We start from the raw sequence: 26051 nt of genomic DNA on the forward strand, positions 1-26051 counted from the left end.
TGTAGTTTTTTTTTTTTGTTTTTTTTTTAAACTTTAATTGGACACACAAATAAACACAGATTTTTTTTCTATTTTATATAATCCATCCAATCAAGCGCGGTCGCAGCCGGAATTGAGCTAACTACACGAGTTTGTAGTGTAATTCAAATCTTGTCGGTAGCTGAATACTTGATGCTTCGCCAGGGCTATCAAGGGTACTTTTTATGGTAACGCCATCACTAGATGGGGTACCTACCATGGCTTAAGAGAGTCCCATCTACCCTCGAGAGAAGGAAAGACCGTGGCAGTTTCTCAACCTGGTATTTTTACCTCGCGGTTCATACGGCACATCGCCTTCCAAAGTGGTCACCCATCCGGTACTGGCTAGACTCAACGTCGCTTAACATCGATAATCTGGCGAGAACAGGTGCGTCAACGTGATTGTGCCGATAATATATTTAGGTGCCATCAGCTAGAATCGAAATCGAAAGAAAAACGGTAGAATACAAAGCTGGAGACGTTACCACTGTATCAATGTGACACGCATATGAACTCATTAAAAATAAATGAAGATGAATATATATATAATTTGTTAGAGATCGCAGAGGTCCAATTAACCCCCCCCTCAATTTTGACACCTTAACATTTATTATTTTGGGCTCAAATCAGATTTAAAAAGTTTGATTCATGTCCAAGTAACCTACATCTAAAATTTCAAGTGTTTAGACCCAAAAATTAGCGGAGGAGTTTGGTAGAGTTTTCAAAGGCAAATTCGTCGAACATTGACCCCTTGACAGCCAAATCTCAATACTCGTTATGTCAAATCTCGAGTCTAAAATTGACAGAGTAGTTTGATAGGGAAATGTACGCACACAGGCACACAGACAGAGCCAGAAAATTTCACCTTTATATATATATATATATATATATATATATATATATATATATATATATATATATATATATATATATAAGGTTAGTCCCAAAAGTAAAGCCACCTTTTTAACTGAAGGAGTTGAAGAGCTTGAAGAGAGGAGTGGTACCATTTAAACTAGCGACCTTTTGTGTTCCATAATTTATTCTTCGACGTTGTTACCAACATTCTTAATGCACTTTTCCCAGGAATTCAATGACGCGTTTGTTTTTAACCCATGTCCATGACAAAAGTTGCTTTCATAGAGCGTCACACAGTCAATATTTGCAACAGAAAGATGCAACCTGCAGGTCTTGAATGCATTAGTTCAGTCATAACAATGCAATTGGCAACACCTTTCCGCTTTATTTGGGTTTTAATAAATAATAGCAAGCATTACTCATTAAATACCTTCCTCGTGTGTATGTGTGCGCGTGTGTGTAGCCGCCAATAACGTAATGGTTAGGAGCCTTGACTGTCGTACAGACGGTCGGTTTTCAATCCTGGCTTGAGGTAGTTGCCTGTCTAGCCTCACTGATGAGCTGCGAAACAGTACTGTATGTGGATGACTATATATATATATATATATATATATATATATATATATATATATATATATATATATATATATATGGTTGAGAGGATTAATCGGAAGTCGGAAAAATCAGAGCTTTTTGGAGTATCGGAATCGGAAAATTTCCCGAGGTCAAAACCGATTCTTTATCTTTTTTTATTTGATTTTGTTTAAAACAAAACATCTTCCACTGCTTGTATTAATAATAAAATAATAAATATTTATTGATTTAAACTTCCAACAAGAATAAAATCTCACCCCCCCCTCACAAGCGTGTTTTTACATTTGAGAAAATACATGCACATTTAACATGTGTTTTTACAGTGATCAGGACAAAATAACACTTTTATAGTAGAATATTTAGAGATTTATAAAGAATCGGAATTGGAATCGGTAATTGTATCGGAATCGGGAATTTATTACAGAATCAGTAATTGTATCGGAATCGAGAAAAATATTGAAATTGTCCTATCACTAATGTATATATCTATATATCTATAAAATTAAAGTGTCTGTCCGTCTGTGTTTGTGTGTCAGTCTGTGTACATTGCCCTACACAATAACTCTGTCAATTGTCAGTCTACAGACTCGAAATTTGATATACAGGGTAGTGATATTTGGAAAATCTTTGTAATTCGTTTTCGGCCAGAAATTTCGCTGTTAAGGAGTCAAAGTTCAACGATTTGACCTTTGAGAACTCTACCAAACTCCTCCAACAATTTTGGGTATAAACACTTGAAATTTTAGGTATAGGTTCCTTGGACATAGATCTAACGTAATAACTTGATTTGAGCCCAAAACAATAAATGTTCAGGGGTCACATTAGAGGTCAAAGTTAAAAATAAATTTACCACTGCGGTCTCTACCTAATTACTCAGACAATTTCTAGTCTAATTTCTGGCCTGAACATTTGAAATTTTAGATAAAGGGTATTCAGAGATAGGGCAAGCTTTTTAATCAGTTTAGATCGAAAATTTGAGCTACCAATATATAAATGTATTTATGTATGTTTGTATGTCTGCCTAAAACTTTCGACAGAGGTGACGAATTTTTACAAGATCAGTATCGTTATAGAGCTTGACCCCTCAGACGACAAATACCGAAAAATTGGCTAAAACATTAATTTCTTCACCCTCAACTGGGCACTATTCAACAGGGAGTGGTCGCTTTTTTCACCAATATTTTCAAAAGTCATCCCCTTTTTTTGATTGTCTAGTCTTAATTCAAACCTACGCCACTTCCAGTTTGGCGGTGGTCGTAACAGTAAGGACGTCACGTTTTTTCCCGTTCTTTTCCTCCTTCGCGATACGGGTTCGAGCCTGCCTTCCTACTACTACTTTTTTTTTTTTTGCTCAATACACACATCTAAACACCCGGGCAACACCGAGCTGAAATGCTAGTATATATATATATATATATATATATATATATATATATATATATATATATATATATGTATATATGTATGTATAAATATATGTATATATATATAACATGTTTATACATGCATATATATATTTATACACACATACATACATATATATATTCATACATACATATATATATATGTATGAATAAATATATATATGTATATATATATATATGTATGTATAAATATATATATGTATATATATCTATGTACAAATATATATATGTATATGTATATTTGTATAAATATATATATGTATGTATAAATATATATATGCATGTATGTATAAATATATATGCATATATATATGTGTGTATAAATGCATATATATATATGTATGTGTGTATAAATGCATATATATATGTATGTGTGTATAAATGAATATATATATGCATGTATGTATGTATAAATACATATATATATATGTATGTATGTATAAATATATATATATGTATGAATAAATATATGTATGTATGTATAACTATATATATATGTATGGATGGATAAATATGTATTGCTGTCAGGTCATGTCATATGCTAATGGTTCCATGTAACCCAGTACTACCTGACTCATGGTCGGGTCACCGGCGACTAAACTGGTTCCCTCACCAGACTTGTTTTGTAAAGAGGGTGGCTAGTCTCCCTGAAGGATTAAAAACAAGACAAGCGTTTGTGTGTATGTATGTGTGTTGGGATGGTGAGGGCTCCCGTAAGCCGTGGTGAAGGCAACTTTTCTAGGAGAAGCAAATCATTGATTTAAAAAAACAATAAAGCGGAAGACCAGTACCTGCATGAAGCTGGTCTGCAGTTTTACTTGTTCCTGACTATCTTGCTCTTGCTTGTTGCTAAATCTCAACATTTTGAACAGAGAGAGAGAGAGAGAGAGAGAGAGAGAGAGAGAGAGAGAGAGAGAGAGAGAGAGAGGGGGGAAACCTAGCTGTCATACAAAGCTAAGACTCTGTAACATCATCTGTCTATAGATACTCCCTCAGGCATTTGTCTATAAAAGTGGTCCTGTGGCAATGGAAAAAGTGTGACGCTTGGAGGCTTGAAATGCTGGACACATGTAATAATTGATCTCAATAGCAGTCTCCAGTGTCATGCCTGCTTGAGCGTGTGAATTCACCAGTAGGACTAAAAAAAAGTCATTTTTTGGCTCATGGACTTTAAGTGTCTGAGGGAGTGGCATTCGTCTGACAAGACGTTGCAATACTCATAGGTATGTATAAATATATATATATATATGTATAAATATATATATATGTATACATATATATATATGTATACATATATATATATGTATATGTATGTATATATATGTATATGTTTATATATATATATATATGTATGTATAAATATGTATAAATATGTATATATATGCATGTATGTATATGTATATATATATTTATATGTGTATATATGTATGTATAAATGTATATATATGTATGTATGTATATGTCCGTATAAATGTATATATGTATGCATGTATATGTCCGTATAAATGTATATATATATATGTATGTATATGTATGTATAAATGCATATATGTATGTATAAATGTATATATATGTATGTATATGTATATATAAATGCATATATATGCATATGTATGTATAAATATATATATAAATGCATGTATGTATATGTATATATATGTATATGTATATATAAATATAAATATATATATATATGTATGTATATATATATTTGTATGTATGCGTACGTATATATATGTGTATGTATATATATATATATTTATGTATCTATCTATCTATATATATATATATATATATATATATATATATATATAAAAGTGAACGTGTATGTGTGTGTATCTGTGTATCTGCGTGTCTGTGTACATTTCTCTACGCAATAACTCTGTCAATTTTTAGTCTACAGACTCGAAATTTGATATACAGGGTACTGAGATTTGGGAAAATCGATGTGATCGGTTTTTGGCCAGAAATTTGGCGATTAAGGGATCAAAGTTCTAACGATTTGAACTCTACCAAACTCCTCCGATCATTTTGGTTCTACGCACTTGAAATTTTATATATAGGTTCCTTGGACATGGATCTAACTTAATAACTTGATTTGAGCCCAAAACAATAAATTTTAAGGGGTCATAATAGGGTCAAAGTTTAAAAAATTGACCTCTGCGGTCTCTTCCAAATTACTCAGAAAATTTATGGTCTAAATATTTGAAATTTTACATAAAGGGTACTCAGATATAGGGCAAGCTTTTTTTATCCGTTTGGGTCGAAAATGTTTAGTTACCAATATATAAATGTATGTATGTATATCTGTTTGCATGCCTGCCTTAAACTTTCAATACAGGCAACGAATTTTTACCAAGATCAGTATCGTTTTAAAGTTCGATCTTTCATACGACAAATATCGAAAAATTGGCTAAAAACATTAATATCTTCCCCTTCAACTAGGTACTTTTCTAGTGGGGGGGGGGTCACCTTTTTCGCCGATATTTTTTAAAGGTGTCCTCTCCTTTAGATTTTCTAGCCTTAATTTTAAAAAATGTCGCTTCCGGTTTGGCGGTGGTCGTAACAGCATAAACGTTAGGTTTTACCCCGTTCTTTGCCCCCTTTGCAAATGGTTCGAGCCTGCCTTCCTACTACCACTTTGTTTTTTTTTGCTCAACATACACATCCAAACACCCGGGCAACTCCGGGCGCCCATGCTAGTATGCATGTATATATATATGTATATGTATGTATAAATATATATATGTATGTATATGTATAATATATATATATATATATATAAATATTTATATATGTATGTATATGTGTATATATACATATGTATATGTATATATATATATGTATGTATACATACACATATACATAAATATTGATATATATATATATTTTTTTTATACATATACATACATACATGTACATACATTCATACACACGTATATATATATGTGTATATATATATATATATATATATATATATATATTATATATGGATGTATGTATGTATGGTTATACGTGTCTCGTTTAAAATTACAAAGACACGATTTTTACTTTCGGAAATTACACTCGAACCCGTGTATTGTGGAACTATAGTCGCAGAGTCACAGACTTTCAGTTCTGGATTTTGTTAGTTTGCATGCACTTAACAAAGAACATCTGTAGAGATATCCGTGCATCATTCTTCTTCTTCTTCTTCTTCTTCTACTTCTTCTTCTTCTTCTTCTTCTCCTCCTCCTCCTCCTCCTCCTTTCAACTCTCTCCTTTTATCTCTTAACCTGTCTCATTCTCCATCCCTCTCTCTTTCTCCATTTATATTTCTTGCGCACACACATACACACCTGCACAAGCCATAATATATACTCACGCTGCCTCCATGGAAATTCCAAGATTTCTTTCTTTCGTCGAAAAGTCCAAACACCACTCTATGTTCTGTATCTAACTTGAAGAAAAATGGCATATTAAATTCATGTATACGTAACGAAGAAATTGTATTTTATCGCATTAAGAAATACCGAGCTTTCCCTCTTCTTTGCCAGGTGGGCGAAGTTTGTATAGATTGTGAGATTTTTCTAAGCGAATTTTAAATAAATCATAAATCAAACTTATATATATATATATATATATATATATATATATATATATATATATATATACACGTATGTATATATGCATATATATGTGTGTATATATGTATGTATATATATTATATGCATTAAGCTGGTCTGCAGTTTCATTTGTTGCTGGCTATCTTGCTCTTGCTTGTTGCTGGATCTCAACATTTTGAACTGAGAGAGAGACTTAGCTGTCGTACAAAGCTAAGACTCTGTAACATCATCTGTGTATAGATACTCCATTCCCTCAGACTATTAAAATGGACCTGTGGCGATGAAAGTCATTTTGGGGCTCATGGACTTTTAAGTGTCTGAGGGAGTGGCATTCGTCTGACAAGACGTTGCAATCATCATATATATGCACACACACACACACACACACACATATATATATATATATTATTGTCATCGAAATCGATGAATTAGCCCATTATTCTATCAAATCGATTGATTTCTTTCTCTAATTGGGGACCCATCGCGATGCATCTGGAGGAAGCTTCACATGCCTCTCGAAGTAACAAAGTCCACAATCTATTGTGGACTTTGTTACTTCCATATTAAGCGATGCTCTTTGTGTAATCAAATCGAGCTTAAGTATTCGAACGATGCCAAAACATCGTTAATTCACTGCCCGCACAGCTGCTGCTGATTGGCGTAATGGTTCAAAACCTTGACTTTCGTACGGGCGGTTGGGTTTCGATCCTGGTTTGAGGTAGTTACCCTGATGATACAACGAAACAGTACTGCATGTGGATGACTATAATGCCCCTTATCTTGAGTTAAGCATATTGGGAAGTGATACCCGATATACCATTGGCGATGATAGCCGAAGGAACCCAAGTTACACAGAATACTTTGCGTTTCATTTTTACGCGGAACATTCTGTGTAGCTTAATTACCATATATATTTTCATCACTTACTACCTAGCTCTACCTATGTATTGAGCACTGTTGGTGTAAATACTGAAAATTTATGCATAAAATTATATCTTCGTATCATTATTCATGTGATTAAACGAAGTAGTTATAAGATATATATATATATATATATATATATATATATATATGAAGTTTCGGTTTCGATTAAAGCTTAAGTCATATATATATATATATGTAAGTTTTGGTTTCGGTTTCGATTAAAGCTTAAGTCATATATATATATATATATATATATATATATATATATATATATAAGTTTTGGTTTCAGTTTCGATTCAAGCTTAAATCATATATATATATATATATATATATAATCTTTAAATCACAGCTTTATAATATATAGGAATCGATAGAAAATAGACTCTATAATTATATATACACAATCTGCATGAATTAAAATATCATATTTAAGAGTATTTCATCACCGGACTACGTTGGGCGCCCTTGTTAGCTTAGCTAAATACTTTAGCAGTTTTTACAAAAGAACTACAATAATATTAGGGCGTCTCCATTTACGCTGAACATCCAAAGAATGCCAACATCATTATCTTACACATGAAAGAGTCCGCTGTGGAATTTCCACAGGTCCTGCTAGTATATATATCATATTGCATTTTTATTTGCCTGGGTACACAATGGAAACAGCATCACAACACGCATCTAATCTTTCATTCAATAACTAACCAATTAGAGTTCTCAACAGTGATTTATTATTTATAACTAAGGCTAGGACAACAGCATATTCTTTTCATTGTTTTGACTCTCGAGTGTGTATCCGTTAATATCTTATATGCTTTTATATATAGTGATGTGCTTCTTGGTTGATTCACTGTGTCTAACTGTGTCGGATATATACTCGAGAGTCAAAACAATGATAGGAATATGCTATTGTCATAGCCCTACTTATATAACTAACGCAGATTTCCAGCATTTTCCGTTTAATTCAGTTTTTATTGCAAATGAAGTTATTGTTCTCGTACTAATCACGCACAGTTGCTTTCCATCGAGTTTATTTATTGATTGATTGATTGATTGATTTACGCCAAACAAATCAGATTGTCATTGAGACGTAAAGGAGTTACTCATATTATTTTAATGAAAATCGCTCCAGACAAAACATGAAGCCATTTGATATAAGAAACTAAAATATAGTACTTCAAGCTTTTTTTTTTTTACACAAGCATCACCACTTATCAAGGCCCAGAGACCACTCGCGGATAAGGGTTAAAGAATGTACAGTAGTCAATTGGACAATATAGTAATCGTTAGTAATGGAAATTCGGTAAATTTACTAACTAAAGTGGAACGGCTCATCAAAAACTTGTTTACGTTGGACTTGAAGACAATCATATTATAGTCAGCTGAAAAGCAGGAAAACGGAAGACAGTTCCACATGCGTGCAGTTCTAAGAAAGAAACTTTGTTCATGGAATATACGTTTAGGTTTAGGCACAGATAAAGAGTGGGAGTATTATTGATAGAGTTTTCAGCTAGACGAGTGTTTCTTGTGAAAGTTTCGCGAGGGGGGGGGGACCATAGATTGAAGCTCAGTGGAGCATTTGCCATAAAAATAACGATAAAGCAAAGACAAACTCGCAACATCTCTTCTGTGAGAAAGAGGTTGCAGGAAAGAAAAAAAGGACATCTCCTACGAGGCTACAAAGGCTATTTTAAACTCAAGTCCTTTCTAGCAGCCCCTGCCCAGATGTGGCAACAGTACTCCATCCTTGGATGTACCTGGCTCTTATATAGATAGAGAATTGCATCAGCAGTGAGATATCTACTGGATCGATAGAAGGATCCCACCATTTTTCCAGCTGCCTTGGCAACTGATTTAATGTATGTGTTCCATTTCAGATCAGGAGTAAAGGTCAAACCCAGAAGCTTGTCAAAACATGAGGCCTCCCCAAGACGAGAGCCATTCATTTCAGTTGATGCCAGAAGGGGATCAGAGCGTTGATGATGTAAAGTTAAAACTTGGTTTTAGATGCATTAAAAGTAACAAGCCACTACTTTCCCCATTGTACCCCGTGCTCAAGATCAGAGGGGGAGAGAATCAGAGATAACTTAGTCGTTTACGATCTTAGATGTGCTACTATAGATGGTAGTGTCATCAGCATAAATGTCTACGAATGATGTAAGAATGTGATTTGGAAGATCATTAATATAGACCAGTAAGAGAGTTGGGCCCAGTACTTAATAAAAACTTGCCAACGATAAGTGTCAGATGAAATAGATTCAGACTCAGAAAACAATTCTTACCTCGTTGTCAGAAACATCGCTCCTGGAATGTGGGAATAAAGGAGGGGGGAATAAGGGAACGAGGATTACGATGCTGCCGGACGTAGTTCTCACATTCCAGATCGATGTTTCTGACAAATAGGGAAGAATTGCTATTTTCTGGGTCAGAATCTATTCCACTTTACCATTATCGTTGTTGACAAGCTTTTGATTTTTAAGTATTATTTTTTAAGTATTATTTTTTAAGTATTATTTTTTAATTATTATATTTAACTATTATTTTTCCACTATTATTTTAACTATTATTTTTTAACTATTTTTTTAACTATTATTTTTAACTATTATTTTTAACTATTATTTTTTAACTATTTTTTTAACTATTATTTTTTAATCATTATTTTTAACTATTATTTTTTTCAACTATTATTTTTTCAACTATTATTTTTTTAACTATAATTTTTTAACTATTATTTTTTAACTATTATTTTTTAACTATTATTTTTTAATTATTATTTTTAACTATTATTTTTTCAACTATTATATTTTTAACTATTATTTTTTAACTATTTTTTAACTATTATTTTTTAACTGTCAGTTTTTAACTGTTATTTTTTAACTATTATGTTTTTAACTATTATATTTTAACTATTATATTTTAACTATTATTTTTTTGACTATTATTTTTTAACTATTATATAATAGTGCGTAATAAATAAATGGATAAATAATACAAATTACTCATCTCAATAAGAATTCCAAATAATTAAGATGTGATGCTGCTGCGTATTTGAGATGTTCCGATCCGAACACTCTTCCTTATCCTGCCATAATTTAAAATTGTCAATCTATTTAAGGCAGTTCTCTTTCATTCTGTATATCACATTTTCTCACACAAGAGACGTCCCTAGTATTTATCTTCTCTTCCGTCAGGTGCTCGACTGAGCTCTATCCCTTCGATCCATTTTCGTAAGACATTCACAGCAAGAACCCCTCTCTCTACCACAACTGAAAAGAACGTTTTCTTTCTTACACCATGCAACTAGCATCGTCTTGATTTTCCAGGAACATAGTTTCTTTCTAAGAACTTCACATCTGCAGAAGACGTTACCAAGGCACGTCTTCCCTGGTGACTACAACATGGCCATCATCAAATCCAATGGCAACAAATACTTGTCAGGAGCGGTTCTCATATGTAATCAAACTTAGCTCATATTCAATGTTAATACTCCCATAATATTCTTCATCTTTTAACTCACAATCATTTCGTCACATTAACCGGTATCCTTGAGTGAATTTTGCCCTTAATAAATGATGACTCCTTAGTAATAAACCTTCATCATTAGCATTACATAAACACTAAAAGGGATGATATGCCGTAAAACACTAAAATTAGCAGGTATAATCATATAAGATCTCTGAAGTTAAGCAAACTTGAGCCTGGTCAGTACTTAGATGAATCACAATTTTGAAATACCTTCTGCTGTATTTATATTGGTTAGCAATGGCAGATGAACTTCGGATTCTCAGATGCCCCCCCCCCAAACAGGTTGATGTGTCGCAATGCATGCCAACCATACAAATTAATTTTGTTATCAACTTCTTAAAGGGATAATTACACCGTAAACCAAACCATCTTCTTCTTCTTCTTCTTCTTCTTCTTCTTCGTGTTAGCTGTTCCTTTTCCTTCAGCTGTTGTTGTTCTTTTAGTTCGTTTTCTTCTTTAGTCGCTCTTTTTTCATTTGGTTGTTGCTGTTGAGCTTTTTCTTCAAGTTTTTCTTTTGTTTTTTATCATTTAGTTTTTTATTATCTTCTTACTATTTCTTTTTTTCTTCTTTGTCGTTTACTTCTTTTTAGTTATGCTTCTTCATCTTGTTAATATTGTTGTTGTTGTTTCTATTGTTGTTGTTGTTCTTCTTCTTCTTCCTCCTCTAGTTTTCTCTTTCCATCATCATCATCATCATCATCATCATCTTCTTCTTTTCCTTCTTATCCTTCAGCTTCCTTTTCTTTTTATTCTAGTTCGTTGTTTTTAATCATCATCATCATCATCGTCATCATCGTCATCGTCATCATCATCATCATCTTCTTCTTCTTTTTCTTCTTCCTGGGTCACGTGCGAAATAATATTTAAAAAAAACTGCCGTCAATCGCGCTAACAGCATACTGCACTGCGCATACACCCAAATACCTCTCTGACATACGCAAACACAGACAGACTGAGAGAAAGAGAGACAGAGAGAGAGAGAGAGAGAGAGAGAGAGAGAGAGAGAGAGAAAGTGGGGGGGGGGGAGCAGACAGACGTAGCAGTTGTCGTCTTAATCGATAAACGGAAGAAACTGATTGAGTCATTTGTTTTTTAGTCATCGCGATTCGCCGACAAAATTCTGACGCTGCCGTCGACTATTGTAATTGTGTCACAGTCGCCGACGCCATTGTTTAAAGTCAATCAATGTAGGTCAGGTTGAAAGAACAAAAAAAAAAAAGAAGAAAAAAAATGGCAGCTGCAGCCGTCACGGTGGCGGTGGCGGAGACGGCTGAAGCACGAAGTGATCCCCAACGCCGGCCGACGAGCGACGGCGGAAGAAAGCGCGTAAATCGGCGGCCAAGATTAAGGACGTCGCACAACGACAACAACAACAACAACAACAATTATAATAATAATTAAAAGATGAAGAAAATGAAATAGAAAAGGACTCGGTGCCATTAGCATCCGTTTGTACCTCAGTAAATGACCATGAAAGGGCTGCGAGGATGGAAAGACTGAAGAGGAAGAACATCATGCAAACCGCTAGTTGAATAGTATTGGAATCTGTACGAGGCTCATTGTCAACTGTATTGGCTACATATTTGCATCCATGTTTCAGCTGTTACAGCTACTAGTTTCTGCCTGATGATGTTGGATTTCGAAAGAAATCGCAGCGGGAACATGTATGCACATATGTAGCTAATGTTTGTATAAATAAAGCAAATTATACGATATTTTTTTATTATTTAGGGGGTTATTGTTTATCAAGTCTCGAAGACCACTCGAGGACAAGGGTTAAAGAGTGTCAGATAGACAGTAAGACATGTCGCGATGCCCGTTAATGGTGGAATTTGGGTAGGGTTCAATTATTTAAGATGACGGTTCAAAAGGAACTTATTTACATTGGACTTGGAAACGTTATAGTCAACTGGGAAGCTTTACTTGTTATTGAGCACTATTTGGTAAAAAAAAAAATCGGAGTTTCATTGGATTAAGCTTCGGGAGGGGGGTAACGATGATTCAATAGTAACGACACGAACTGGTTGCCCCAAGTTCGAATCCCGTTCGTTCCACAAAAAAACACTTTCACTTAGGACGTTGAAAACCTTCACATGGTCCGTCGCGTAAGTACGTGATGTCTTTTTAGAAATATCGGAAAGATCAATAACAACAATAGAATCTTCGAATTCGTACGGTTTGATACTGCGCTGATGATGATGTGATTAACATCTTAGAACCCACATCAATCCAATCATAATACGAGGATTATTGTCGCTCGAATTCCAAAGAAAACCAATAACTGTTACAAACGAGAGCTCAATGGTGAACAGCTGTTGCGATAACGCGAAGTAATTTGCAGCGATGATCGAAAGTACCGAAAAAAATCAAACTAGGGATATTTGTTGCCACTCAGATTCCAGATAGCATCAACTGTTTACCGCCAGTAAGCGATCACTCTTGGTGAATAAGAAATACAAATTATAACTAATTTGACCACGTGGTTCCTTACATGGTGTCTTCTCCTTCTTCTTATCGTAAAAATAATTGTCATTTAAATATATTTTTTTACAAACAAATAGAACACATGTTTTACTAATTTATGTATTAAAATAATTTAACCCTATTAAAAAAGAATTCTATTCTTGCTAATTATTACCAATGTTGAGAATAGAAACTGGACTTTGGGCTTACTTTCAATAAACTCGTAAGTCTCCTTTCCATTATTGTGTCCTTTAGTCTTCACATTCCATGGGCGGTACTTCTGACAAAGGAAGGAGAATTGCTGCTTTTTTGGTAAGAATCTACTCATATAACATTTACCTTTAGCTAGTTTTTAATCTTGAAGTGATATTCTTTAGTTCCTTACATCAAGCGGCTTCATGTCTTGTTTGGGTCGATTTTCATTAAAAAGATACTGATTAATTAAGCCCCTGAAAGTAATCGCCCCAAACCAGCAATAATCGCCAGTAACTACCAGTGCTGACAATGAAGCCAGCGACTTCTAGTAGCTACCACTGCTGGACAATGGAAGCCAGATGGTTTAATTTTGACCACGGCCGCCAGTGCCCGGTATTTTCTAGAGCTGACAGTAGCCCTCCATTAACAGCCGTAGTTTAATTTGTTTCCGGTGTGTTGGGACTACTTACCGAAACTGTCTTGACTTTGTGTCATACTTCCATCGAGCAACGCCGGTACACAGGTCCTGCTTGTAAAAAGTTAAGTTAGTAAAACAGTAAGGAACACCAATTTTTCTCTCCCCAATTAATCACTTAACTATCTTATAGTTTATGTTTCCGCCGGTCTTTCTGGACACCAGCAGAATAATTCATCTGGTCTGGTGGATTATCCAGCTAAGTGCTGTCACTAGAACAACATGAACCATTCCTCGCGCGTAGTTACAGTGGGTTTCAAATGTTATGCTATTTTTAATGTGTCGTTATGGTTTACTTGTACGGTTAAGTACACATATATCAGGTTGGCACGACAAGCACCTGTGTAGATAGACCGAAAACATTTAAAGACGATGTCTAACAGGCGTTCAAATTCTCTCCTAATCTGATTCACATCTCTTCGTTTATTTTAATGTCGGTCAAAGGACGTCCTCCTCGGCGCAGACCTCGACGGCTATTGGCAACTCTAGTCGTAAATATTGCTTTCATCAAAGCGACAGTCGGACGAAATCGATTTTTATTTTATTAATCATTTGAGTGATTGATTAATATGGATTACGAATCGATTTTTAATCAATATCAAGCATCCGGTTGAAGTGTTCAATTTCGTTGGTTTACTTCTACCACGTGGCATGTTAAACACCATGCACTCCATTTAGTCTTAAGAGACAATGGAGACTACCTGTAAGGATGTACTTGTTAAGCCAGTGTCATGCAACCATAATCTCCACCCATAACTTTGTGGATCAGTAGATAAGTTGAAACGTTTGTAAATGTTTTTTCGGGATTAATTACAGAGCCGAAATTAGAAATCCGGCCATGGAAGCGTGTTTCGAAAAAAAAAAAAAATCAACGTTTTTTTTTTTTCTAGGTCCCACACTGTCTACCAAGCTCCATCGCTGACCCTTGTGCCACATTTTCTCGTGGTCCTGGATATGACCTTAAACTATATTCGATGGTGAGGCTCTAGCTTGCGGGCTTTGGGGAGTGTGGCGCCAGCCCTTAATTGACATTGCTCCCAGGTCCACTCTGACCCGGAGTGGTAGTATCTGTTAGGGTTATGGTTAAATAGAAAATGATTAAAAAAAAACAAGCACAAAAAATATATTCTATTAAAAAAATTATTCATAAAAATCACTGGATTCTGCATTAAATAACCTGAAAAGGGTTGCTATGCCGTAAAACAAAAATAACCAACCAACCAACCATCCATCGCCGGCTACGTTCGAATTCGGTTTCGTTTTATAGAAAATATCGGCAAATTTAAAATGCAAAAAAATCAAATATCATAGTTCAATTGTGCTCTAAACCAAACATTAATTTCAAACGCGCTCCTGTCATAAAAAAACCCTACTGTTATTTTATACGTGGGTCTCTTTTACTCGTACAGTGATAATACTTCTCAAATACACTTGTGATGTTAGGATGTATAAGGATGTTAACTTTGGTCAAAATCCGACTGTTTCCTCTTCAATTGGATATTGTTTGCGATTATCAATTTTTAATACTTATCGGAGGCATTCCGATACAAAACCGATCGAAGAACACTCCCGGGCACATAAAGTATATTTGTGTGAAATTTCCAAAACATCGACCCAGCCGTTTCGGAGTCAATAGGGAAAGAACTCACAAACACACACATACATACAGACACACTCACAAAGTTCTTTTTATATATTAGTAGATCAAGCAGTAATGATCAAGAGCTTATCCTTTAAATATGATTATCTATATATATATATATAAGTCAAAATGTGTGTATGTATGTATGTATGTATGTATGTATGTATGTATGTATGTATGTAGGTATCGCAAAAACTTTCCACACCGGTTACGGATTTTCGCCAGATCGGTATCATTTTAAACTTCCAACCTTTGCCCGACAAATATTGAAAAATTGGCCAAAAACGTTAATTGTTTTCACTCTGAAATCAGCAGTTTTCTAAAGGGCGGGGGGCAGCAAAATCCGCCCTCTCATGACGAGTTCGGTTTTTAGTTTAAAGATTTAAAAAAAGCGACAGAATTTCGGCGCCGTTGTCTTAGCTCAGTTGGTTAGAGCGCGGCCTCACTATCTAAAGGTTTTGGGATCGAATCGTGGTGTGAGATGTCTTTTTTTTTCGATTTTTTAAATTTTAATATTGAAACAGGGTCATTTAAGCCATTTTTCACGTATTTTCTTTTTTTTTTGGTTTTTATTTTTCAGATTTTTTAAAGAAGTTTTAACGTTCGTTTTTCTGTTTCGCGTTTTCTTTATCGTTCGTTTGCCTTACGTTAATTTTTTTTTTTACTTCGCTTATTCTTATGTTTTGATTAACACCTCCACCCCCGCCCGAGCACACACACCTCCAAACACCCGGGAAGCCATTTTTCACGTGTTTTTTTTGTTTTTATTTTTCCGACTTAAAGAAATTTTAACATCGTTCGTTTGCCTGACGTTCGTTTTTTTTTTGGTTTTTTTTTCGATTTATTAAAGTTTTAACATTTTTTTATAATATTTAAACAGGGTGATTACTTCGCTTATTCTTCTGTTTTGATTTACCCACCCCTCGCCCGAGTACACACACCTCTAAAAACCCGGGCAACGCCGGGTACCCCCGCTAGTCTATATATATATATATATATATATATATATATATATATATATATATATATATATATATATAAAAGCGAAAATGTGTGTATATATGTTCGCTTTTTGTGTATGTCCAAGAAAGGCTTTTTTCCGAGAAGCGGTCGGTCGGCTCACAACTTCTTAAAACATTTTATATCACATATAAATCATAATATCTACGAGTTAACGACGGAGGTCGCCTGTCTATTTAATTTGCTCGACTTTGAAAAGATAAATATTCAACATTTTTCGCTCGCAGCATGTGGATTAGGCTTTTTTCGTATAATAAAAGCGACACTAATTCTGGCAGTATTTTTCCGGTCGCCGGAAATGTCCGAAAGCAATCAGATTTGATCAATGTGGAAATATTTTACTTATATCAGACAATTGCTATTCAATTTGGACAATCCCCTTTTTATGGGGAGCTGGTCCCCCCCAGCATCTTGGGAAATAAAAAGAAAAAAAGCGTTCCCGCAGTAAATAAAATACTACCCTGCAGTCAAAGTTGACCTCATTAAGTCATTAAAACGTGCACTTACCAATTCTAAGTAAATTCAAACGTGTTGCCGTTAGTATTTCGCGGTGGCCCAGTGGTTAACGTCGCACGTTTTTTTTTTTTTTTTTTTTTTCACACTTTAATTTCCAACTTTGCCTCAAAGGTTCGGGTTCGATCCTCATACTTACCTACCAAAACTTTTTTATTTTACCCCCCCCTCCCGGAGTTTTTATTTACCCAAAACCACACACACCTCCAAACACCGGGTACCCCCCGCTAGTTATATCTAAATTTACATACTTTCAACGATGATCATTTGTAAACATTTTGTTGTTTTGCGTATTACAACGACGTGTCAAGAACGTCAGGTCGTGGACAAAGTGATACATAATCCGGATAGGCTGTCTGATTGGTGCTTGATCTTATAGTAGATCCGAAACGAACTGACATATCTAGATGACTGCGCTGACGGTTACATGATAAACGGAACTACAAGAGCCCGTCGAAAAGAGTAAGCGAAAGCTCGACGGAGCGCTATTTCCGCCCAGAGGCAGATGTGACGTTCAGGTTACAAAAAGTCGATAGCATAAAGATGCGTCCACTTAGATTTACGCGTTTAATGCTAAGAATGTTATTTGAAATCAAAGAGTGACGGAAAAACGAAAACGACATTTCAAAATTAAGCGCGAATAAAGTAAGGAGAATGATATTTAAAACACTCGCGTAAGACAGACGGTTTGGATTGGTTGTGCTGTTTTACGGCATATCAACCATTTTCGGGTTATTTAATGCCGATTCAAGTAATTTTGAAAAAAGAAAAAAGAAAAAAAAAGGTTATATGTTTTAAATTCTTCATATGTTCACATATTTATTCATGGTGTTTGGTTTGGTTGTTTTATTTTATGGCATATCAACTAGTGATAGGACGATTCCAATTTTTTCCCCGATTCCGATACAATTACCAATTCCGTTCTAAATTCCCGATTCCGATACAATTACCGATTCCGATTCTCTATAAATCTCTAAATATTTAACTATATAGTTGTATTTTTTTTCTCTCTGATTACCGTAAAAACACACATGTTTAATGTGCAAATATTTTCCTAAACGTAAAAATATACATGTGGGGGCGACAATCTATCGATTTTAGCTTCACTGATCTTTTAATATTAATAAATATTTATTGTTTTATCATTTATTACCAGCAAGGGAAGATTTAGCTAAAAAAAAAAATTTAAAAAAAAGAAAGACAATTAAAGGAATCGTTTTGGCATCGGAAAATCGGTACCGATTTTTTCCGATACCGATTCCGATACCCTCAAATATTCCGATTTTTCTGATTCCAGACTCCGATTAATCGTCCCAACACTAATATCAAGTTATTTAGATCTTCACATATGTATTCAAATACTAGCAAAGAAGCATCTGACCTTGCCGATCGTAAAATACGCTTAATATATTTTAATTCATGCAGATTTCGTATTTCTTTTTTGAATATTATATTGTACCTAATATTAGGTTGGTATAAAAATAATATTGTTTGTTGACGTTCAACTTCATGTCCAAAAATGACATTATTTTTGCGCCAACCTAATATATAGCACCGTTTCAAAAGTTTTAAAAAAAAATGACTTGGATGCTATCAGCTAGAATCGAAACCAAAACATGTAACGCTCCAGCTGCCTTCGCTACTGTTTGAACTAACCGGACAGATAGATTTGAAAAAATAAGTCATAAAATTAAACCACTTTTAGCTATAATTCGTATATATTTTTTTACGTAGGCATCACCACTTATTAAGACCCAAAGGCCACTCGAGGATAAGGGTTAAAGAGTGTACAGTAGTCAATTAGACAATATAGTAATTGTCAGTAATGGAAATTCAGTAAATGTGTTAACTTGAGGGGAATGGCTTATTAAGAACTTGTTTACATTGGACTTGAAGACAGTTGGAAAGTAGGAAAACGGGAGACAGTTTCACAGGTGTGCAGATCTAAGAAAGAAACTTTGTTCATGGCATCTACGCTTAGGTTTAGGCACAGATAAGAGTGGGGGGAATTATTGATAGTGGTTTCAGCTAGACGAGTGTTTCTTGTGAAAGTTTGGCGAGGGGGGACCATAGATTGAAGCTCAGTCGAGTACTTGCCATGAAAATAACGATAAAGCAAAGACAAACTCGCTACATCTCTTCTGTGAGAAAGAGGTTGCAGGGAAGGAAAAAGGACATCTCCTATGAAGCTACAAAGTCTATTTTCAACTCTATCAAAGCAGGATAAGTCCTTTGTAGCTGCTCCTGCCCAGGTCTGGCAACAGTACTCCATCCTTGGACGAACTTGGCTCTTATATAGATAGAGAATAGACTCCTGCGTAAACTAATATAAATGTTGGTAAGTTGAAATGAACATTTTTCATTTCAACTTGCCGATATATTTCTGTACGCATAAAACATCCATCCAAACAAAGATTTTACTCGTAATAAACCATCCTAGCCCATGATTACTATTTTCCTGTTAATTTCAGTGTCATATGACCATTAGTTTAAGACTTTATCGGTAAAATATTTACACATAGACAGACACACATACATATATCTACTGTTTTATTTATATAGACTATGTAGAACTTAAATGAGATAGACTAAGAAAAATGCCATGAAAATTTAAACGTGACAGACAAATGAAATACATTTTAGAACTTATTCGTGACAGATTAACGTAAATACCATAACAAACTTTAAACGTGACAGACCAATGGACAGACAGAATCTCTTATAGAGATATTTGGCCGCATTTAAAATAAGATACGTTCAGTGATGTTTTTAAACTAAAACGGGGTTCGACCAACCGGCCGATAGACAATGCTTCACATAGAGCTGCATGGTCGCAGCAAAAACCAATAAATTGTTATGGATACGACGAAAAGTAGAAACGACAGAGCAGAAGGGGGCCAAGCCCCGAGATTTGGCGTCATTGACGCCGTAACGGGGGGGGGGGGCAACTGCCACGCCTCTATTTCCTTCGCACGTAACCTCCCTTTTCGAATAGATAAAATAGAGACACTTATTAACGACTAGGTCATTTTCTTGCAATAAAAACAAATAAAATCGAATAATTGATAATTTATTTGTTTCTCACAAGGACAAAATTAGACAGCACGTCGGTTTTAATGTGGAGAAGCCATCTTTAATTAAAATAGCACCATAGACAAAGAACAAAACTAAGTTTTACAAATATATAAACTGTTAAGAAAGACAACAACTGTATCGCCTGAAATACCAAAGTTGACGATCGCTAAGTGGTTAACGACACGGGCTAAACCCAAGTGTACTCAGTTCGAATTCGCTTTTGTTCTATAGAAACGCTCTCACTTGGCAGTCGGACTGATGTATAACCACCCTCTTTGTTGTATTTGTCTTTCGTTTCAACATATTTCGTTTCCACTAAGTACTGGGTTGTATTTTTCTTCAAGACATTTAGCAGTTCACAACACTGGCGACGAGGAATATTTAGGGTTTTTTTTTTATTCAAGAACCTTAAAAATGACGCCATAAGTTTGCTTCTCAAAATAAAATAAAATTATTGTATCTTTCTTCTGGACACTTAGCGGTTCACAACACTGACGACGAGGAATATTAAGGTACATTTATTAAAAAACCAAAAGTTTGCTTCTCCAAATGAAATGAAATCATTTCTTTGTTTCTTGTCCGGTAACACCAAAGTGTATGAGTTTTTTTCCCTTTATTTATGCATTAAATACAAAAATGGACTAGGGCGTTAGCGTTAGGGTTATCTTTCAAGAAAAGAATATCTTTGCTGATCTTGTCCTGCTTCTTGATTTTGATAGTTTCTCTTGATTTCCTCAAAAGTGAAGCATAATAGGATGCTATAAGTGTGGTGCTTTTTTACGGGAAATATGTCATGACTACTGCATTCTGGTCCCAAAAGAGTTCGTTCTTGCCAGCGGAGGTCTGCACCCTTGCTTTTTCCGGAAGTGCAAAAAACAAAGTGATTTTGCAAATACCTAAAAATGTTAACGTTGTCGTGATTCCTGATCGGACATTCATGCGACTGGGGATTTCTTGTGAATTTAATTCCCTAGAAGCTTCCTCTTTCGGAAGAAACTAACTAAACCCAATGAGAGTAAATGTTGCACCAGGTACCAGATAATAAATAAAAACTTTGTGTTTCAAAATAAAATGAGATTTTCTTTTTGTTTTGTTAACCTATGTGAGTAAGCTTCTTTTCTTTTATTTGCGGGCTATTATTTCTTTATTTTATTTGCGGGCTATTATTTCTTTATTTTATTTGCGAGCTATTATTTCTTTGTTTATTTGCGGGCTATTATTTCTTTATTTATTTACAGGCTATTATTTCTTTATTTATTTACAGGCTATTATTTCTTTATTTATTTGCAGGCTATTATTTCTTTATTTATTTGCGGGCTATTATTTCTTTATTTATTTGCAGGCTACTTTATTTATTTGCGGGCTATTATTTCTTTATTTATTTGCGGGCTATTATTTCTTTATTCATTTGCGAGCTATTATTTCTTTGTTTATTTGCGGGCTATTATTTCTTTATTTATTTACAGGCTATTATTTCTTTATTTATTTGCAGGCTATTATTTCTTTATTTATTTGCGGGCTATTATTTCTTTATTTATTTGCGGGCTATTATCCTCATCGTCTTGTTGTTTCATAACATTTCGGCCAACTATTCTTCTGGCCTTCTTCAGGTGGTAAACCGCGACTGGATAGGAATGCTGAGTCTCTTAAGTGTATCCTAAGTAATTACTGCCTCCCATAGTTGTTGTCGTCTCACCACGGTTTAGCCAACTGGGTAAGATTGAAACCGCTATCTTCAGACAACGCTCACCCAGAACCGTAGAGATCCAATGCCTCTATCCACTGCGCCAATAATACAATATAATATTCAATAGAGAATTAGCTCAGAAATAATAGATACGGAATCTGTATGGATTAAAATATATTTAAGTGCATTTTACGAATCGGCAAGATCGCCCCTACCTTCGCTAGTAGTTAAACAAAAACGCACATCACCATTATATATGCATTAAATAAACGTTTTTTTTTCTTTGCTTTTTTCTTCTCCAGTCAGTGATTCACAAATCGGGATTTCGAAGTCTTGCAGATGGCGAAAGAGTCGAGTTTGAATGGCGAGTGTCTGAGAAGGGCATCGAGGCCACTTTTGTCTCCGGTCCCGATGGCAGGGAATGTAGGGGGTCGGACAGACGGCCTGTTTCGCGGAAAAAATTCCGGAAAATCAGGTAAGATTATTTCTACGCTTCATTTTATCATTGAGTGATTTTCGTTCATATTATACAGGATGCCCAAAATGACCTGACACAGTTGTAGGCGGGAAAAAGTTAAATGGTATTTAAATAAAGAAAATATTGTTTTATGTACGTGGAATGACAATTTTATTTTAATTAGGTCCAAATTCATTTATATCTGTATTTAACCATTTTTTAAGGAACTGTTCCCGAATCATTGGATTTATTTGTGTGGTGATATTGGTTGGCCTGAAAGATCGCCTGATCTAGACCTCTGCAATTTTTTTCTTGTGGGGACATTTGAAGTCAAAAGTATTCAGTCGCCGCCCTCAATCTCTTGAAGAATCAAAACGAGCTATTCGTCCTGAAATTGCTGCTATTCCACCCGAAATGATCAATCGTGAACATCTACAATCGTGTTAGCAATGATGGGAAACATTAGGCCAATTTAATATTAAAGATTATGTGAAAAAACAAACAGACAAAAAAGAAAAATGGAGTGCTAATGTACTTACTGATCCGCGCTATTTTTTAAATCGTATTTCCAAGTTTAATTAAAGTTTTATATGTTTTTTTTATTCAATTGTAAGGTTAAAGTACAAAATAGGTACAAAACACCCTCCCCTCCCCATGTTAAAAATGGCTTTTTAAATAATAACGTTATTATTTCAGCACGGATCAATAAGTGCATGAGTACCAAAACTGGCATTCTACGTACATTTAAAAAATAAAAAAAAATATTTTCTTTATTAAATTTTTTTTTGTTTGACCAACAAATATGGCAGATCATTTTGGGACACTCTGTACATTCGAGCTACATTACGGCTATATCACGTTGAAGCACTCGTTCGATCAAGGATGGATAAAGAACGTTGCGTTGGCCAGTATGAATTGTAAAATATTTCCACAAAGCTTCTGGCCTTGATGGAGAGGAGACTAAAACTTGCTACTATAATGTCAAATGATCTGAAATAACAGCAAGGAGAGACTTGATTCCAAATATTTCTCCCCTCTTTGTTTTTCAAACATAAAGTAAATTTCACAGTGTATAAAGAATATTTGATACTGGAGACATTCATAATCGTACTCTATTTCCAAAAGAGGGGAAATATAACAGATGAGAAATGTTTGGAATCAAGTATATATATATATATATATATATATATATATATATATATATATATATATATATATATACAAATATATTTAAATTAAGAATTTATTGTTTTAAACAAGGAATATATGGAGGAAAATTACATTTATTTCCTTAATCCAAGGATTTTCAATAATGGCTCCTATCGTCGTCCTGAATGTATTACCTCAATGTAATATCTGACAGAAAATATTCACTTGATTTCTAATCTGTGACTTATCTCATTTATATATATATATATATATATATATATATATATATATATATATATATACAGAGAGAGAAAGAGAGAGAGAGATATGTATAAATATTTATATATATATATATATATATATATATATATATATATATATATATATATATACGTATATATATCCAGAGGAAGTCTCGAAATAAAGACGAAACGTTGATGAACACATAATACGGTTTGTTCCTTTTTATTTCTCTCTCTCTCTCCCGCTCTCTCTCTCTCATATATATATATAAATGTAAATTTGGTTCGTTGAAAGTGAATAAAACCATATTTCTACGTTACCAATTTATTTGAAATTTTCAGGCAACCCATCTTCAGAGTTGAGGGATGTTTTTATGCTATTAAAATAAATTTACCTCGCGAATTATTAAAATATTAAATAAAATAAATATATTTTTGTAACCGTTAGTGCGAACCTGCTTTGTTGATAAAACTGAACTTCCGGTTCGATTCATTTCACAGCCACGAATTGACGAAACAAAGTAGTTTTCATTTTCTGTTTACTCGATAAGTAAAAAAAAAAAAAAACATAATTCATTTGTTTATCTCCCAATTTTTTTAATTTACACATTTTTTGTTTATTATATAAGGCAAAAAAAAGTTTGTCGCTTGCTTTTTGAGTTTTTTTTTATTTTTCGATATATTTATCTGTAAAGTAAAGGAATGTTTGCATGTAATTAAAATAAATTAAGATCATTAAGATCGCAAATTATAAAAATATATTTAGTAAAATAAAAATATTTTTCGTAACTGCGGGACTATTCGCCATTTCCGGTAGAAATTAGCCTTTCACGTGCACCACACGTGGACGACTTTCGAATTACAACATTTAACTTTCTAATTAATAGATGGGTAAAAAAAAATCCCTCTTTTTTAAATTTATATATATATATATATATATATATATATATATATATATATATATATATATATATATATATATATATATTGTACTTTAACCTTACAATTGAATAAAAAAACATATAAAACTTTAATGAAACTTGGAAATACGATTTAAAAAATAGCGCGGTCCGGTAAGTGCACTAGCATTATTTGTTTATCTTAAAATAGCATCCATTTTTTTCTATCGAACTCATTTGCTGTTTTTATTGAAAACTATTTTCTCCCGGATTTTTGATAAAATTTTCCATGCGTGCGTCTCACGTTCGTATATAACAAAAAAAGTTTTTGTAGATTTCGGTGTGCTGAAACGAATCTGCAAACTGTTTCCATCGCAAAATATAGTTTTTATGATATGAAGAAATTACTTTTTCGAAAAGTAGGCGATCACTTTTCCATGTAAATTTAACTTAAAATAAGCACCCACTTAGCATCATTTGTTTATTTTATTTTTTTATTTTTAAAAGCTTTCCTTGCGAAGCCTACCTAAAATAAATTTGTTTAATTCTTAATTTCTTATTTTATTGGGGAGGGGGGAAATATGAAGAATTACTCCACCCTCGAAAATTCCTTTAAAATTACCACTCTTATAGGTTTTCGGGGTCGCTGAAAACGAAAATAACGTTTATAATTAAGGCAAACGAGTAGTTTCACAGATATGAAGAAATGTTAGTTTAAAAAAGTGGAGGATCACTTTTCCATAATGATTTAACGTAAAATGATCACTCACTTTGTGGCCACGATTTTTTTTGGGGGGGCTTTCTTTTTACCCTTGGAAAATCCTTTAAAATTACCTGTTTAAATTGCAAAATGCAAAAGAAATCAAACAAAAAACTTTGTTGCCAAGAAACACACAGAAAAATTTAAAAAAATAGCATCCATTTTTTTCTAGCGAATTCATTTGCTGTTTTTATTGAAAACTATTTTCTCCCGGATTTTTGATAAAATATTCCATTTTCGTATATAACAAAAAAATTTTTTTGTAGATTTCGGTGTGCTAAAAACGAATCTGCAAACCGTTTCCGTCGTAAAAAAAATATTTTTTATGATATGAAAAAATTACCTTTTCGAAAAGTAGGCGATCACTTTTCCATGTAAATTTAACTTAAAATAAGCACCCATTTTCTAGCAAGCTGAGAGAGGGTGGGACTTTTCCCATGTTTATTGGCTAAACAGCTTTCGCTTATGCTCGCGCGTAGCATAAACGAAGGCTACGGCTGTGAAATGGAAAATAGTCCCAGAGTTCAGG

General features: G+C 34.0%; 1 protein-coding gene across 3 annotated transcripts in view; it reads left to right on the plus strand.

Annotated features, from left to right (window-relative positions):
• The window catches only part of LOC145247459 (protein lin-28 homolog), a 224628-nt gene that overhangs the window by 182623 nt on the left and 15954 nt on the right, over positions 1-26051 (plus strand). For all 3 annotated transcript variants that reach the window (XM_080109243.1, XM_080109245.1, XM_080109244.1), the window contains exon 3: positions 22318-22490. In XM_080109243.1, the coding sequence (XP_079965369.1) occupies positions 22318-22490 (173 nt within the window). The remainder of the gene's footprint in view (positions 1-22317; positions 22491-26051) is intronic.

The sequence above is a fragment of the Euprymna scolopes genome, chromosome 25, assembly GCF_053919585.1.
Source record: "Euprymna scolopes isolate OS-2025 chromosome 25, ASM5391958v1, whole genome shotgun sequence".
Lineage (NCBI taxonomy): Eukaryota > Metazoa > Mollusca > Cephalopoda > Sepiida > Sepiolidae > Euprymna > Euprymna scolopes.